Here is a 17,725-nt window from a genome sequence, read left to right as displayed (position 1 = left end):
GATATTGAAATTTCGCAAGATTATTTAATGAAAAAACTTTCAAGCCTACAGACTAGTAAGGCTCCTGGAGTTGATGGAATATACCCTATAATCTTGAGAGAGGCGGCAAGCGAGTGCATTGAACCACTGAGGCTGGTTATGCGAGCATCACTAGACTCTGGGGAGATTCCCTTGGATTGGAAAAGTGCAAATGTATCTCCCATACATAAGGGTGGCTCCAAAAGTGAAGTGGGAAATTATCGACCTGTCAGTCTGACTTCAGTAGTAGGGAAAATCATGGAGGCATTGATCAAGGGTGGAATTCAGGATCATTTGGATAGAATTGAAATTCTCAAGGATACTCAGCATGGTTTTGTAAAGGGAAAATCATGTTTAACAAATCTGGTTCGCTATTTCGAAAGGGTCACTCACGAGCTGGATTTAGGGAATAATTTCGACATTGTTTATTTAGATTTCAGCAAAGCTTTTGACTCAGTCCCACATGAGCGGTTGCTTTATAAGCTGGAACAGGTCGGAATCACTGGGAAAATCCTTAGATGGATAGAAGGATGGCTTCAGGGCAGGAGGCAGAGGGTTGTGATAAATGGCTATTCCTCAGATTGGGTTGATGTAAGAAGTGGGGTTCCCCAAGGATCAGTATTAGGACCACTGTTGTTTTTAATTTTCATAAACGACATTGATGAAGGGATAGAGGGCGTGATGTCTAAATTTGCAGATGATGTTAAAATTGGTAGAGTAGTTAATGATCACTGTCAAGCTGAGCTTCTTCAGAGAGACCTAGATAGACTTCAAGAATGGTCAGAAAAATGGCAGCTGTGCTTTAATCCAACAAAGTGTAAGGTATTACACCTGGGAAACAGTAATCCCAAAATAACTTATTCACTTGGTGGAGTTCAACTAAACCCAGTACTGGAGGAAAGGGACTTGGGTGTTACGATACGGTCAGACATGAAATTCTCTGAGCATTGTAAACAGGTTGCAAGGAAGGCCCATGGTGTCCTATCGATGATCTATCGAACTTTTGCAAGTAGAGATAGGGACGTGATAATCCCATTATATAAGGCCTATGTTAGACCACACTTGGAATACTGTGTTCAAGTATGGAGACCGCACCTAAAGAAAGACATCGAGCTTCTTGAAAGGGTGCAAAGAAGGGTAACTCGCCTGGTGAGATCGGCAAAAGGGCGTCCTTATGAAGAAAGACTTCGAATATGTGGGTTGCAGAGTTTGGAAACTAGACACCTTAGAGGAGATTTGATTGAGGTGTTTAAGGCTCTGAGAGGCATCAGTAAAATGAATGAGGACAAAATTTTCAAGATTATAAATGATGCTAGAACTAGGGGACATAAATTCAAGTTACGCGGGGAAATGTTTAGATTGGACTGCAGGAAGTTTTATTTTAGCCAGCGAGTTATAAATTACTGGAATAAGTTGCCTTCATGGGTGGTAGAGGCCGACAGTTTGGGGAAATTCAAAGGTCATCTGGATAGTACTTTCGGGTAAGGGAAGCGCATAGGATGATAGGATTAATTTCCTTTTTATTTAATTTTTAATTTCATTTTATTATTTTTATTTCTTTATTAATTATTATTATTTATTTATTTAATTTTTGTTTTTATCATTGTTTTGTTCGGATTTTTTTTTTTTTTTTTTTTTGGCTGGTGCAGCATAAGCCATAGGCTTTCTTGCACCATACGGCCGTTACTAATACTAATAATACTAATACTAATACTAATAATGCAGAATATTTTATATGTACAAATATTTGAATATTAAATATTTTGACCGACATTTGTGCATCTTTTCACTACCATTTATATTATTGATTAGGAAATATTATATGGCACCGACCGCAACTCACAAATACATATGTTACCTTATGGGAATGCGGCGCTCGCTTAACGCGGATTCACTTAGCGCTCTGTTTTTACGAACGAATTATCAGCGTTAAGCGGGGGTCACCTGTATAGGAATTTTGCTAGCAGGGAAAAGGAGGTGATTATCCCTCTGTATAAGGCAATGGTCAGTACTCCACACCTTGAGTACTGTGTACAGGTCTGGAGGCCTCATTTTAGGAAGGACACCGATTTACATGAGCGTGTACAGAGAAGGGCAACAAGATTGGTGAGGGGAATGATGGGATCCTCTTATCAAGAGAGGCTTAAGTTCTGCAAATTGCAGTGGCTGGAGACTAGGCAGCTGCACGGTGATCTGATTGAGGTCTATACGGCCTTAAATGGGTTGAGCATGCTGAATTCTGATGGGATCCTTCCACCTTGTTCAGATTACGAACCTAAGGGGGCATAAATTCAAATTAAGAAAGGACAGATGTAGAATCGATGTGCGGAAATTTGCCTTTAGCCAGCGGATGGTTAATTGCCGGAACAAACTTCCATCTGTCGTTGTGGAAGTTGATATGTTAAATAAATTTAAGGTGGAACTGTACAGGCATTTGGAGGGAATGGCGTGATTTTTTTTTTTTTTTGGCTCATGCTGCATAAGCTCATACACTTGCTTTCTTGCATCACATGCCACTACTACTACTACTTGATACAGATGTAAGAAAAGAAAGGAAAAAACTGACTTGAGTAAATAATACGAAGGTCTTTGAGATAACAGAAGAGGAGAAAAAGCAGCATGTACTGGAACTTAAGAACAAGTTTGAGCTTCTGCAGACTGTTCAGGACCAAGATATCGATGAGGAATATTACAACTTTCTGAAAGTGATAAAGCCCAAGAAACCTAGAGGGAATAAGAAATCCAAAGAAGAAAAAATTAGTCAAGAAACTTGTTATGACGAACCGAAGGCGACAAATGAAGAGCAAGATAAACACTGATAACGAGAAAATTCATTATACTGAGTTATGCAAAGCCTTTAGAAAGAGACTCAGGGAGGACATAAGAAAAGTAGAACAAGCATTAAGGGAAAACAAATCCCTTAATGTTTAAATCAGCAGCCATTGGCAGTAATACAGAAAGATAAATGATACTGAAACTGAAGTATTGCAATGGTGTATTTATAAATAACAGAGAAGGCATAATTCAAATAGCATTAGCATTAGTAGAGGCAAATGATGCAAGAAAGCAAGCTTATGCAGCATCACCGAAAAAAAAAAAAAAAAAAAAAACCCCTTCGTTCATTTGAAATACCTATCCAGCTGAGCCTTAAATTTATTTAGGCTATTAACTTCCATAACAAGGGATGGAAGTCTGTTCCACCAACGAACTACCCGCTGGCTAAAGGCAAATTTCTGCACGTCTATCCTACATCTGCCTTTCCTCAATTTGAATTTATGCCCTCTGAGGTGATTATTCTGAGCAAGAGGAAGAATCCCATTAGCATTGAGAATGCTCAAACCATTCAAGGCTTTATACACCTCTATCAGATCACCTCGCCAGTGCTTGCTAGTCTCCAGACACTGTAATTTGCAAAACCTTAAGCCTTTCTTCGTAAGAGCAACCCTTTGTTCTATTCACTAATCTTGTTCCCTTCTCTGTACTCGTTCCAGTAGCTCTACATCCTTCTTGAAATGAGGCCTCCAGACCTGTATACAGTACTCAAGGTGTGGCCTGACCATTGCCTTATACAAGGGAATAATCACCTCCTTATCCCTGCTAGAAAAATTCCTGTATATCATTGACAAGACACCATGAGCTACTTTTGCAGCCCGTCTGCACTGCTCAGAGAACTTCATATCTGCCTGCACAATTACCCCCAAGTCCTTTTCATTCTCTACCACTGTCAGTGTAGTACCACAGAGTTGATACGTTGCTCTGGGGGTTGCTGTTTCCCATATGTAGTACTTTACATTTGTCAATGTTAAACTTCATTTGCCACCTCTCAGTTGCTGTTTCCCATATGTAGTACTTTACATTTGTCAATGTTAAACATCATTTGCCACCTCTCAGTTGCTGTTTCCCATATGTAGTACTTTACATTTGTCAATGTTAAACTTTATTTGCCACCTCTCAGCCCATCTTCTCAACCTTTCCAGATCCTGTTGCAGCAGCATAACATCAGTAGTGTCCTTAACAACCCTGCCAACCTTTGTATCGTCTGCAAATTTGAACATTAAGCTTGATATACCATCATCAATATTATTTATAAATACAGAAAACAATAATGGACCCAACACTGAACCCTGAAGGACTCCACTAATAACATCAGCCCACGATGAGCAGTGTCCATTGATTACCACTCTCTGCCTTCTCTCCCCTCAACCACCCCTTTATCCATAGCAGCAATTTGCCTCCAGTGCCACACTGCTCCAATTTGTGCAGCAGTCTTCCATGCAACAGTATCAAAAGCCTTTCTAAGATCCAAGTATATAATATCAAAGTTATTCCCTGCATCCAGCTCTTTTGTGACTGCATCATAGTATCCAATCAAACAGGTCAGGCAAGACTTCCCTTACAAAACCATGCTGTGTCTCACCTACAATTGAAGTCTTGTATAGATGATCCTGCAGTGCTTCTTTAACCAGTGCCTCCATTAATTTCCCTGGAACAGAAATTAAACTCACAGGTCTATAATTACTTGTGTCAGCCTTTGATCCTCCTTTGTGAATTGGGGTAACAATTCACAAAGGAGGATCACATTTACACATCTCCAGTCTATGGGTACCTTCCCTGAGTCCAAGGAAGCTCTCAAAATTATGGCTGAGGATTTGCTTACTTCCTTTGCTGCCTCCTTTAATATAAGTGGATAGATTCCATCCACCCCAGGTGCCTTTCTTGTGTTTATCTTCAACAATTTCTCTTCCACTTTACTCTCAGTTATTACAAGATTATCTAGCTTACTGCCAGAGTTGAATACACCTCTGGCATTCCCCTCGCTGAATAACTCCTCATGTGTGAATGTTGATGCAAAATATTCATTTAGTTTGTTTGCTACCTGAGCATGATCATCAACAGTTGAACCATCAATATCAAGTGGACCAATCTGATTCATCCCCTTCCTTCTAGAGTTTACATAAGTAAAGAACTCTTTGCTGTTTTTCTTTGCATCCTTTGCCAAAGATTTCTCATAATGTGCCTTTGCCTGCCTAACCTCCTTTGTGACTTGGTTACAGACCAGCTTATATCAATCATAGGCTTCTGTGTCACGTGTTAATTTATATGTATCCCACGCATTTTGCTTCTCTGCCATGTGTCTCATTAGTTCATCTGACATCCATTTAGGCCTAAATCTTGAACAATATTTCTAATATTGTTCAAGTTATTTTTCAAATAATATTTCTAATATTTCTTATATTAGAGCAAAATCTTAATCAGTTATGCACAGTTCTTAAGGATTTTGGACTAAAGATGAATAAGGCTAAAACAAAAGTAATGATGAACAAGTATGCCACAGAAAGGGACATAATGATTTAGGGAGCAGTATTTGAAAAGGTGGAGTCATATACTTATCTGTGAAAAGTTATTAGCTGTAATAATGATAAATGGATGGAAGTCGAGAAGAATAAATTTTGGATGGATGGCATTCAGCAAATATAGTCACATACTGAGGAGCAATATCCCAGTTTGTCTGAAACGTAAAATAATGAACCAATGTATACTCCCCACCATGACTTATGGAAGTGAAATTTGGGCACTCACCAAAAGAATGGAAGAGAAGCTGAGAACTACACAGTGAAGTAACGAATTGTATTGGGAATTAGACTGTTAGATGAGAAGAGAAACACATGGATTAAGAAGCAAACTCAAGTAAAGGACATTCTTATCAAAACTAAAGAACTAAAATGATCTTGGGCAGGACACACAGCTCGAAGACATGATGACAGATGGACTAAGAGAATAACAGAATGGTACCCAAGAGGAGCTAGAAGAAAATCTGGAAAATCATCGTAAAATATGATATAATTTACGACAGAGATGGACAGATGAAATTCATGAGTTTGTGGGTTGTAAACGGATGGCCATTGCACAAAACAGAAGGAACTAGAAAGTTGCTGGAGAGGCCTTCATCCTGCAGTGGATTGAAAATGGCTGATGATGATGATGAATAGTCTGGTAGGTACCCTTGGTTTAAAAAATATGTTAGACAGGAATTCAGAAATGATACATATGGCAAAACATGTGTCAAGGCATACTGGACATCAAAGTTGCTATAAATGCCAGTTAAGAGGACTGTTTAGAGGTAAAGCTCTTTTACAGCCTGGGTTTCTGCCTACCAAGAGCTTCCAACACACTGCAGCAGAAATAGTCATCCCATTACCTCTAACATTTAAAGGAAATCGATACATATTGGTTATAACTGACATTTTCCTAATAGACTATGGCATTTGCCATATCGATCAAAAACCAGAACTTTAACTCAGGTTTCAGCTGTTGATATAATTTACAGGCACTGGACTGCCATCACCCCCCCCCCCCCGCTGTAAAATTTAACACTCTTATTACAAACAAATAATTCAAACTTAGTTTATTAAGTGCTGTGACCTAGTTACATGCAGTAGTTAGTTTGACAGCCAAGGAGTACGGAAACTGACAGTTTGTCTCATCAGATTCCAACTCATTGATATGATAGGATCCAGCATGAAGTCCTAAAATGAATTTGATATGATCCAGCACTTCATGCTGGATCATATCAAATTCATATCTTCATATCAAATTTAGTGTAATTAGGTCATAAGCACTTAATAAACTAATGTTGAATTATTCATGTGATATTATAAGAGTGTTTCATTACTTAATTAAATTTATGGATAATTGACATGTATCATCACTCCCAAATTACATTAATATATAATTTTTCTGACCATTGTAAAGCCTCTCCAAATTATTCTGAAGATCAGCCCGATTTGCATTGTCAACTACCCTTCTGATCTTTATATTATCTGCAAATTTCAACATCATATCCTTTATTTGCTCATCTATATTATTCAAGAAGGTTTGAAACAAGAGTGGCACTAACACTGAACTTTGATGGACCCTGCTTGTAATCTTATACCATTCTGAATAACCATTAATAACAACCTTCTGTCACATGCATGATATAATTGCATTTTGCTAGTTTGTTCAGTCTTTACAAGCTACTCTGCTTTTATAAGATGTTCTGACTCTAAATCCTTGTGCAGTTGCTTGGGGTTTTTTTTTTTTTTTTTTTTGATTTGGTAGTTGTTGGCGCATCGGCTTCTGTGGCCATATTGCACCTCCCAAGGTTTTTGCAGTACTTTGATCCAAGCCCGAGGCGAGTTGCTTGGGGAATCTGAAACTATTCATTGATACTTGGAATTTTCATGGCAAAAAAAAAAGCACCCAATGAAGCAATAGATTTTCAGTACCATTCAGAGATCCTAAGAAAAGCAGCTAAGTAACAGGAAAATAATTTCAGAAGCAGCAGCTTTCAAAATAAGCAAGGATCAAATAGTATGCAGTGTGTTTCAAATATCACCCCTACTTTATAGGATTTGGTTGCACAGAATTGTGTTTTAATCCAAAATGTGGATTTTATATATTTTTTATAAGATATTTTGTCTATTCTCAAATATTTTATTTTATAATACTTAAAACAGACTTAATCATAAAAAATTTTGATAAAGAATTCTCTATTTGCTGCAACTTTATAAATTATACATAAAAAGAAAGAAAGAAAAAAAAAAAAAGAATGCAGGGATTACTAAAAATGCCCAGTTAGTTTGAAAAATAAAAATAAGCCATCACTTCTATAAGATGTGTTTAGTATAATATGGTATCTTATTTTTTGGAGTACACACAGACCACTTTACTGGAAAAAATTTTTGACAGAACTATTTCCTGCTATATTATAATTTTTTTTTGAAAAATGGAATTCCGTTAATTACCAAAACTGATAACTTAGGATATAAAAAAATAAAAGATACTATGATCATTATGAAATTGATCATTTAATTAAAAAAAAAAAAAGAACAAGAAGAAAAATAGAGAAATCTTGATATGCAGCTGCATTATAAGCTACTAATAATGCAACATATAAAGTTTGTTTATTACAAGCCATTAATGTAACCGTTACATTTATGATTATTGTATAATTTACATTTTCAATAAGTATAGTGTACTGATGAGAAAACACACATATACAGCCTCAATATAAATTTCTAAAAGTTAAGGCACAGGTTCTCAAACTGGATTGTGAGGGTGAGTGTGAGCAACTATTGGGGCAATATATATATATATATATATATATATATATTTTTTTTTTTTTTTTAATTTTGCCCCAGGTGTAGAAGTGTAATTTTTTTTTATTTCCAGTGCAATCACTTTATTTTATAAAGTTATAAGGTTCTAACATTGTTTTATTTGACATACAGATTAAAATTTAATTAAGAATGAGTGGTATATGTTTTTGAGCTTTTTTTCCCCAAACTAATCCAACAAAATTATACACATTTTAAGGGAGTTGCATGAAGTCATCTATCATTTTAGAGGGTTGCGGTATTGCAAAGTTTGAGAGCCCTTGGGTTAAGGTATGAAAATCAGCCTGTATGATAATATCATATTATGAATTAATATAAGATTAAAAGATAAATTAATAGATCTGAAAGCCACCCCTAATATGGTATTAACCGAAGTGTTTATTTTGGTTTGTGTAAGTGCATTTACTCAATTTAAAACATAATACACTATTTTATATGTCTATTTCTTCAGTTTATATTTTTCAGTATGACCAATAGTGAGAAGTACGCTAATATTATGTACCTTGATGCTCAAGAGCTTTTTTCCAATACTGATCAGCATAGAATACATATATCACCTGTGTACAACACAGTTACTGTTAATTGAGTATAGGCTGTTAAATTCCAAAAGATCACTATTACATTTCAATACATATTCAGTATCCACCATTTCTTCCTTGAAAACCAAGTTACACATAGAACATACCTCTGAGGTTATTATTAATTTCAGCACTTAAACAACAAAAACAACATAAAAAAAATATTACATACCATCAACTGTAGTTTTATTGAGCAATCTTTCTGCTTCCACTGTTTCTTTTGTCTTTTCTACCCATTCATATTCATAGCTGCTACTACTACTAGACTCACTATCATTGGTAATGGAAGAGGAACCAGCGTGACTGATTTTTCGTTTTGCACTATCACCTTCAGGTATGTTATTCTTGTTTATTACATATTTTAAGTTTCCACAATCTTTTCTGTGATCAATGCGTGTTTCTTTACACAGGATGTCAAAAGGCTCACTGTTAACAATCTGGTTGCATTCATAATGGTATTGTTCATCAGCCATATGCTCTTTTTTTGAATGATTGACATTCTGTCCCTGATGATTTGTAGTTAAACTATCACAATCCCTAATAGTTACTTCAATTTTATGTTTGTTATCTTTATAGCAGTGTCTGTGTTCTTGTTTAGAATAACACTTGTGGTCTTTTAGTCTCTTCTTTAGTTTGCCGTCTCCTTTTTCTTCCCTTTCACAGATCTCTCTTTTGCGTTTCTTAGGCATTGAATTATTGCTGTTCGGACCATGCTCAGGATGCCTGGAGCCCCACTTTTGACCAATGCTCTGATAAATGTTACTGAACTCTTTTCTGGATGTGATCGAGTCTGCTTCTGTTTGGAGTTCTCTATTTCCACAATTTCTGAGATTTTTGTCACTTTTAAGAAAGGAATTTTTTGTTGAAGCTCCTTTATTGCAAATGTCTGCAACAAAGGGTGGGTCTTTGTGCTCTCTAGATGGGTTTTTGTTTTCTGTATCAAGAATTTTCCAATGTTCCCCTAAATCTAAAGTTGATTGTTTATTTTCACTAAGAACATCTTCCGTATCTGGCTTACATTTATCTTGCTTATCTGAAATTGTATCATTTATATTTCTAATTCCACTTAATTTACTTTCAGATATTTCTTTTGGAGAACTTAAATCATTCTCACCATTAACACCAAGTTTTTCAGATTTTACCACATCCTTATTGAAAATTTGAGTAGTATATGGAGGTTTAATTTTCCTCATAGTATCTGTATTATACGTAATGCTATTAGCTTTACCCTGTTCTGTTTCTTTAAGATAGCTAAGATCAGCATTACTATGTTTATCTTCAGCACTATGTGTAACAGTCCAACCTGAATAGAAACGTTCTTTTATTCTACCATTTGAATCTTGATCTGTCACAGTCCAGTCAGTTGTTGAATTCACACTGTTGGTACTAGATCCTGAGGCAATGGACGGAGAATGGGAATTGCTATCTGTTACATGCCATGGAAATGTTGCCTTTAACTTGTGTGATGACGATGCTGATAATTCAGTACGTGTAGGAAAAGATAGCAGTGAGGGGGCCCTAGACCAACTGTGATCACAAGGTTTGGTTCCTAATTTTTCAATGGGTTTATTTAAAATCACTGCTTTATTTTCTGTTTCATTTCTCGAACTATTTATATCTTTGCTTTTGAAATCTTTTGCACTACTCTTCTCATGCTTTCTACTTTCAATTTTATCTAAAGAATTTCCATTTCCTAATGTACGATTCACATAGTTTATTGTGGAATGATCCTTAGGCACATATGTTTTCTTTTTAAGTGCAAGTTTTTCATGCACTTCATCATCTGTGGATTCTGAGGAATCCCCAGTGTAAGGTACTAAGCCATTAGAGCCTCCAACAGTATTGTTTAGAACAGGTTTTGTTGATGCCATTTCAAACTTTTCATCTTGAACATGAAGTTTGTTCACAGTGTTACTACCAGAAAGTGGTCGATGCAAATCAAATATCACTTTCTCCCTGTTTTGTGAGAGAGGTATAGGTGGTTTTCTCAGTAAAGTAGCACTGGGTGTTCCATTTGGAAGACTGGTAGTGGAGGAGGTAGAAGTTAACCTTATGAGTCCAGGCATTGGAGAGGATTTCAGACTATGACACTGACGAGAAGCTGGAGCGGCAGGCATTTCATAAGAGCGTTGTCCTTAAGGGAAGAGAAAAAAATAAAGTTTAATTGCAATTCCCTAGCTTTATATACTATAACATGTAGTTTAAATATTTTTTAAAATTTTTATGCTTTTAATAACACACACCCTTAATGATAATGCTTAAACACTGTTTCAAAGTAATGTCATTCACGAATATATCCACCCCTTGATTAACATAGAAACTATTTCCAAATTACTCAACAAATGTAAATTCCTAGGAATAATAAATATCAACAAATAAAACTGCTGAAATTTCATATAGCAAAAGCATTTTACTAATTTTCAAATGAATAAATTTTAACCCCCCACCCAAATTAAATATTTTGTGAAATTTCTATGCTTTTAATAATACACACACACAAATTATAAATTACTTATCAAGTTAAGAAATAATGTTATGTAAATAAACCATTAAATAGCCCACAGGCTTGGTGGAAATGTAATCAAAAATGCTGGAATCATAATGTACACACATATGCCTTGCTTAATGTTATCAATGCATTTAAACATTGTTTTAAAGTTATTATTCAAAAATATATTTAAACCTTGGATAACACAAACAATTTCAAAATTATGTGGTTCTGCTGATAGTGTGCTCAACAAAGTTCATACTCATATTCAAAATCTATACCACTATGCAATCCCTTGGAACAATAAATATCAACAAATAAACTTCCAAACTTTAATACAGTAAAAGATTTTTACCAATTTATTGGCCAATCAAAAAATAAATTCTACATCCCTACCTACCAAATTAATGTGTCTCTTAGTAACATGATTTTTATAGACTAAATCAAAATAAATATCAAATGAGGGTGGTAAATAAACATTAAAATCATTGAAATTTCAAAAGTATCAAAAAAAAAAAACGAGCATGAGAAAAATAAAATGTAACTATTTTTAAATAAATTATTAAGAAACAAAAAAAGGAATGGATGCAGAAATCTCAAATGTACATATTTTTAACAACAGCATTGTTATCAGTTGGTCTCATTGTATAGAATTTAAAAACTGTCTGAGCGCACTGTAGTCACCTTTATGAAAGCAAAAACCCTTCCATTTACCCCTAATGGTAGTTACATCTTTAAGTAATAAATGAAGTACTAAATAAATTATAATGAAAAGCAACTAAGGTAGATGCCACCAAATCATGGATGCTGTTGTTGTTGTTTGGTTTTTAGGAGCATTAACAACTAAGGCCATATTGCTCCAGGAATATGCAGTGGTCATTCCCTGCCCTTTCCGCATCCTCCGTATTTGGTGGTCACGGGCTCGAACCATGGTCTAATCAAGAAGCATATGCTACGCACTGCCGCTCCTGCCCACCTGGCTATGGAGGCGCCCATGGATGCATGCAGTCATAGTTTCCATGCCATATGGCAACCTGAATTGCAAATTACTTACCAAGTTTGAATATGAGTGGGCATTTACCTTTATATTTAAAATTTTTTAAGGTATTGCTTATAGGCAAAATGCACATTAAAATTACTTATGTACAAGAATTTTAGCATTCAAGAAACAAGTTTCAAACTATGTCCACACTCAAACCAACAGAAGGGCTGCTGTCTGTATGAAGGCATCTGTGGATGTATATAACCAATTTCAAATGAACTGTCACAAGGCAAGTCAAATAAAATCATAAACTTGCTTAGCTCTTATACTCATTTTTTACTTATATTCAAAGTTATCTATCTCATTCAGATGCCACAGTCCTTTTATTTGATATCAATAACTACGTTAGGAAAGAAAGTTCTGAAAATAAACCATTAAATATTCACTTGGTAGAAACATAATCAAAAATGTTAGAATGAAAGTAACTCATCAGAAAGAACTACTTTGATAAATGAGTAAAAATAAATAATGAACCTGTTATAAAACACATGTGACACGTGGAATCAGGATATTCCCTAGAATTATCCTAGCTAATATATATGAGAATGAAATAATCCACAGATTGAAAAATAATAAATAATCGATGAGCCATAAAAAAAAACAAAAAAAAAACCCCAACTTTTATGCATGAACAAGGACATTTTGTTTCTGAATATGCATGACATTGCCAATTCATCCCTCCAAACATTGCATGACAATAAATTCAACAACAAATGCTTCAGATACAATATATGGTATATGGGTATGAATGTGATATGTACATGTATGAAAATTAATAATAATTTCTGGATTTTAATTAGTAGTGAAACTGTAATGAAATTTGGAAAGTTTAATGAAAATCTACCAATGTGAGTTGAGTTATCACATACAGATGGTATTAGCATTAGCAGAAGCATATGATGCAAGAAAGCAAGCTTATACAGCATCATCCAAAAAAACAAAAAAACCCTTACCATTTCACCCATCCATGGAGGGGAAGAAATAAAAATTGTCAGATTTCTGTTAGTTCGAATTTAATAAAATTTTGGACAATTTCATGAAAATCTGTCCACTGGGAGTTGGGTTATTACAATGAGATTAGAAAACCTCAATGCTGATGGGATTCTTCCTTTGCCTAGATTAGTTGCCTGAAGGGACATAAATTCAAATTGAGGAAAGGCAGTTGTACAACAGATGTGCAGAAATTTGCCTTTAGCCATCAGGTGGTTGATTGCTGGAACAAACTTCCATCTGTCGTAGAAGTTGACAGCTTAAATAAATCAAGGCAGAACTAGACAAACATCTGGAGTTAATTGGATGGGTGAAATGGGAAGGTTTTTTTTTTTTTTTTTTTTTTGGCTGATGCCATAAAAAAAAAAGCTTGCTTTCTTGCATCATATGCCTCTACTAAAGTTAATGCTAAATAATAAACAAATAAAATTAATAATAATTGCTATTGGCTTAATTTTAATAAAATTTGGGATGACTGCAAACATTTCTAAAAGGTCCAATTATAAAATTTAAAGAAAATCCATCCACTGGCAGTTAAGCTGATACATAAAGATGGTCAGAAATGTTGAAGACAATAGGCACATTATGCATATGTGCACGCGCTTAAAAACAACGAAATTCCAAGGGGCATTTTTGATATTTTGCATGATTTCAAAAAAAATTACCAACATTGTTATTCATTATTCCTTGTAAAAGGTGCTTGTTGTTATTCATGAAATATATTTTTATATACTTGTAACTTTCAATAATTTCAGAAATATTAGTAACACGAGTTTTAATTCATGTTACTAATTAACTGGAAATTAAATTTAATTAAGAAAATAATTTGAAACAGGAATATTAATTTTGATTTTAATTTTTGTTTTTAATTATTTATGAAACATTTTAAATACTTGTAACTCACAAATGTTTTAAATTATATAAGTAGAGGTGATCCCTGCTTAACACTGATAATTCTTTCCAGAAAAACAGAATACAAAGTGAATCAGCACTAAGCAAATGATGTATTCCCATAAGGTAACATATGTATTTGTGAGCTGCGGTCTACACCATAGGATATTTCCTAATCAATAATAAATGGTAGTGAAAAGCTACATAAATGTCAGTCAAAATATTTAATATTCAGAAATTTGTGCATATAAAATATTCTACATTAGATAAGTATATAATTATGTGGTAACTAGATTATGTAACAAAATTAAACTTAAAATGTCAATTAAAATCATAAATTTTTTTTTGTTTCATACCTTGAAATCCCTATAGAAACCATACAAATTTTGGTTTCGGTCTGACAGTTCATTATTATTTATTTATTTATTTATTATTATATTATTTTTTTTTTTTTTTTCAGCACTGAATGAAGTGAAGTGTCACAATGAATTAAGTGGAATAGAGATTAGTGATTCAGTTTCTCTTTCTGCAAGGAAAAACACCCAAAATAGTCCACAAAGAAATGGCAGCTGTTTATAGAAAAGGCAGCAGGGTTATAGTGTTGTTGCACATCCGCATAAAAAACTCAAATGTGGAAGAACTTCATTCAGTGCACAATGAAGAAATCTGAGGATGTCCAGCAACTGCTGTAAGAGAAGAGTGTGTTGGAAAAATTGAAGCATTAGTTCTGGAAGATCACCATATTAGTGTCAGAGACCTTGCTGGAGAGCTCCAAATTAGTGTAGGGTATGTGGAGAACATCATCCATCAACAGTTGCAGAGGAGTAAAGTGTCTACTAGATGGATTTCCAGACTTCTGACCCCTAACCAGAAGAAAGAAAGAACACATGAAATGTTGTCAATGTGCCAGGAAAAGCAAGAGGAGTTTTTTCGTGGTTAGTGAATCATGGATCTATCACTACGATCCCAAAACTAAACAAATGTCAAAACAATGGAAGCATGCAGAAAAATCATCCCCTAAAAAGGCATCTGTCCAATGAAGTGCTGGCAAGGTGATGCTGTTAGTTTTCTTGGGATTGGCATGGTGCAATACTAACAGATTGTCTTCAAAAGGGTACCATTGTAACAATGAAGTATTATTCCAACTTCTTCATAAAGCTCTGTGCTGCTATAAAAGAAAAAAGATCAGAAAAGCTGTCAAAAGGTGTGTGCCTGCTCCACAATAATGTCCCTGTGCATTCCTCACATGATACAGTGAGGCATGCCCATGAATGTGGTTTGAAATATTACCCTATCTTGCATATTCCCCTGACAGAGAACCCTCAGATTTCTTTCTCTTTCTCTTTCCTTCCAAAAGATCCTTAATTTGTGGAAAAAAATTTGCTATTGATGATAAGGTGATTTCTGCTTCTGAGTCATGGTTTGAAGAACAGTCAGAGGACTTTTACAAAACTGGCAATAGGAAGTGTATTGAGAGGTGGAAAAATGTATCATTTTGTCCGGTGACTATGTTGAAAAAGTATAATGTATGGTGTTTTAACCTTCGATCACAACTAGTTCTGGGTGAATATAAATCTTTTTTGAATCCCTCGTGTAATCTGATGGCCCCGGGCTGTCCAATTTTGTATCTTTGGATTGAAAAAAAATGTGTCTTTTTTTTTTTTTTTTTTTTTTGGATTGTACTTTGGTCCTCTTCCTCTCGCTATAGGTGATCTGATAGAGGTGTATAAAGCCTTGAATGGTTTAAGCATGCTCAATGCTGATGGGATTCTTCCTCTAGCTCAGAATAATCACCTGAGAGGGCATAAATTCAAATTGAGGAAAGACAGATGTAGGATAGACGTGCGGAAATTTGCCTTTAGCCAGTGGGTGGTTGGTTGGTGGAACAGACTTCCATCCCTTGTGGTGGAGGTTGATAGCCTAAATAAGTTTAAGGCTCAGCTGGACAGGTATTTTGAACGAACAGAGGGGTGAAGTGGAAGTGGTTTTTTTTTTTTTTTTTTTTTTTGGCTGATGCTGCATAAGCTTGCTTTCTTGCATCAAATGCCTCTACTAATGCTAATGCTATACAAAATCAAGTAGGGATTCAATTCTTTCTTTAAATTTCTTATTACCTTTGAACTTCATTCCATGTTAGGGTCATTCTCCCAGAAATAATCACACATTTTTTCAATTTTTTTCATTTTTGAACCATGCTATTTCAGTGTTCAAAAGCTTCACCAAGTCCTTCTGCAGTCAGCAACTTTATTGGTTCTTCATCTGCAGGAGCCTGACAAGGATCTCATTCTTCACCTTTTCCCCCAACTGCATGCTCTTGTTCTTTTGTCATTTCTATGAATTCTTCATTAGAGAGGACATCTCTGTCATTGTTGATCATCTCTTGTATGCCGTCATCGTCAATTTTGTCCAATCCTGCTTATTTTCCAAGCTCAATAATTTATACTTTCACATTCTCAACTGAATCATAAGGTTCTTAGCTTTGAATGGACCGAATAACTGCAATGCTGAAAGCATTCTTGCTCTTGCACAGACTACACACAAGGGAGCATCATAAATTCAAACAGAGGAAGAATGGTTGCAGGACAGATGTGCAGAGGTTTGCCTTCGGCCAGTGGGTGGTTGCTCATTGTAACAAACTTCCATCTGTTGTTTTGGAAGTGGGCAGTTTGAATAAATTCAAGGAAGGATTAGAAAAATTATTGGAGTGGATGGACAGGTAATGTGGGAGGGTTGGTTTTTTTTTTGGTTGATGCTCTGTAAGCTTGCTTTCTTGTATCATATGCCACTACTACTTCTAAGAATAATTCGATAATTTGAGAAAACTGAATTTTTGTTACTTTATGGCAGTTTATTATTTTTTGTACTTATAGAGTATCAAATAAGATTCACTGGAGGAACTAAGAACTAACTAAAATTTTCCACACATCTGTAACAAGTTTTTGGTATTTAAAACAGCACATAGTAATAGAGGCGTGATGCAAGAAAGCAAGCATATGAGATTATGTAGCATCAGCCAGAAAAAAAAAAAAAAAAAAATTCACAGATCCATTCTCTCTAAAAGTTTGTCCGGTTCCTCCTTGAATTTTTTAAGCTATCAACTTCCACAATGACAGATGGAAGTTTGTTCCAGAAATTAACCACCCGCTGGCTAAAGGCAAATTTCCACACATCTATAATTGTATTTCCCTAATTTGAATTTATGCCCCCTCAGGTTTGTAATCTAAGCAAGCAGAAGAATCCCATCAGAATTCAGCATGCTCAACCAATTCAAGGCCTTATACATCCCAATCAGATCATCTCGCAGGTGCCTAGTCTCCAGTCATCGCAATTTGCAGACGTAAGCCTTTCTTTCTAAGAGGATCCCTTTGTTCTCCTCATCAATCTTGTTGCCTTTCTCTGTACATGCTCAAGCAACTCTATATCCTTTCTAAAATGAGGCCTCCAGACTTGTATGCAGTACTCAAGGCGTAGCCTGATCAATGCTTTATAAAAAGGAATAATCACCTCCTTTTCCCTGCTAGAAAATTCTTATATATCATTGACAATACCCCATGACCTG

At 35.2% G+C, this 17,725-nt stretch overlaps 1 protein-coding gene across 1 annotated transcript in view; it reads right to left on the bottom strand.

Annotated features, from left to right (window-relative positions):
* Positions 1-17,725, bottom strand: part of LOC150076378 (uncharacterized) — a 458,875-nt gene that overhangs the window by 137,921 nt on the left and 303,229 nt on the right. The window contains exon 13 of the mRNA XM_090387340.1: positions 8,928-10,889. Coding sequence (XP_090243466.1) covers positions 8,928-10,889 — 1,962 coding nt within the window. The remainder of the gene's footprint in view (positions 1-8,927; positions 10,890-17,725) is intronic.

Source organism: Mastigoproctus giganteus, chromosome 13, assembly GCF_048544385.1.
Source record: "Mastigoproctus giganteus isolate SK-2022 chromosome 13, ASM4854438v1, whole genome shotgun sequence".
NCBI classification, from domain to species: Eukaryota; Metazoa; Arthropoda; class Arachnida; order Uropygi; family Thelyphonidae; genus Mastigoproctus; species Mastigoproctus giganteus.
This window is presented reverse-complemented; position numbering and strand designations above follow the sequence as displayed.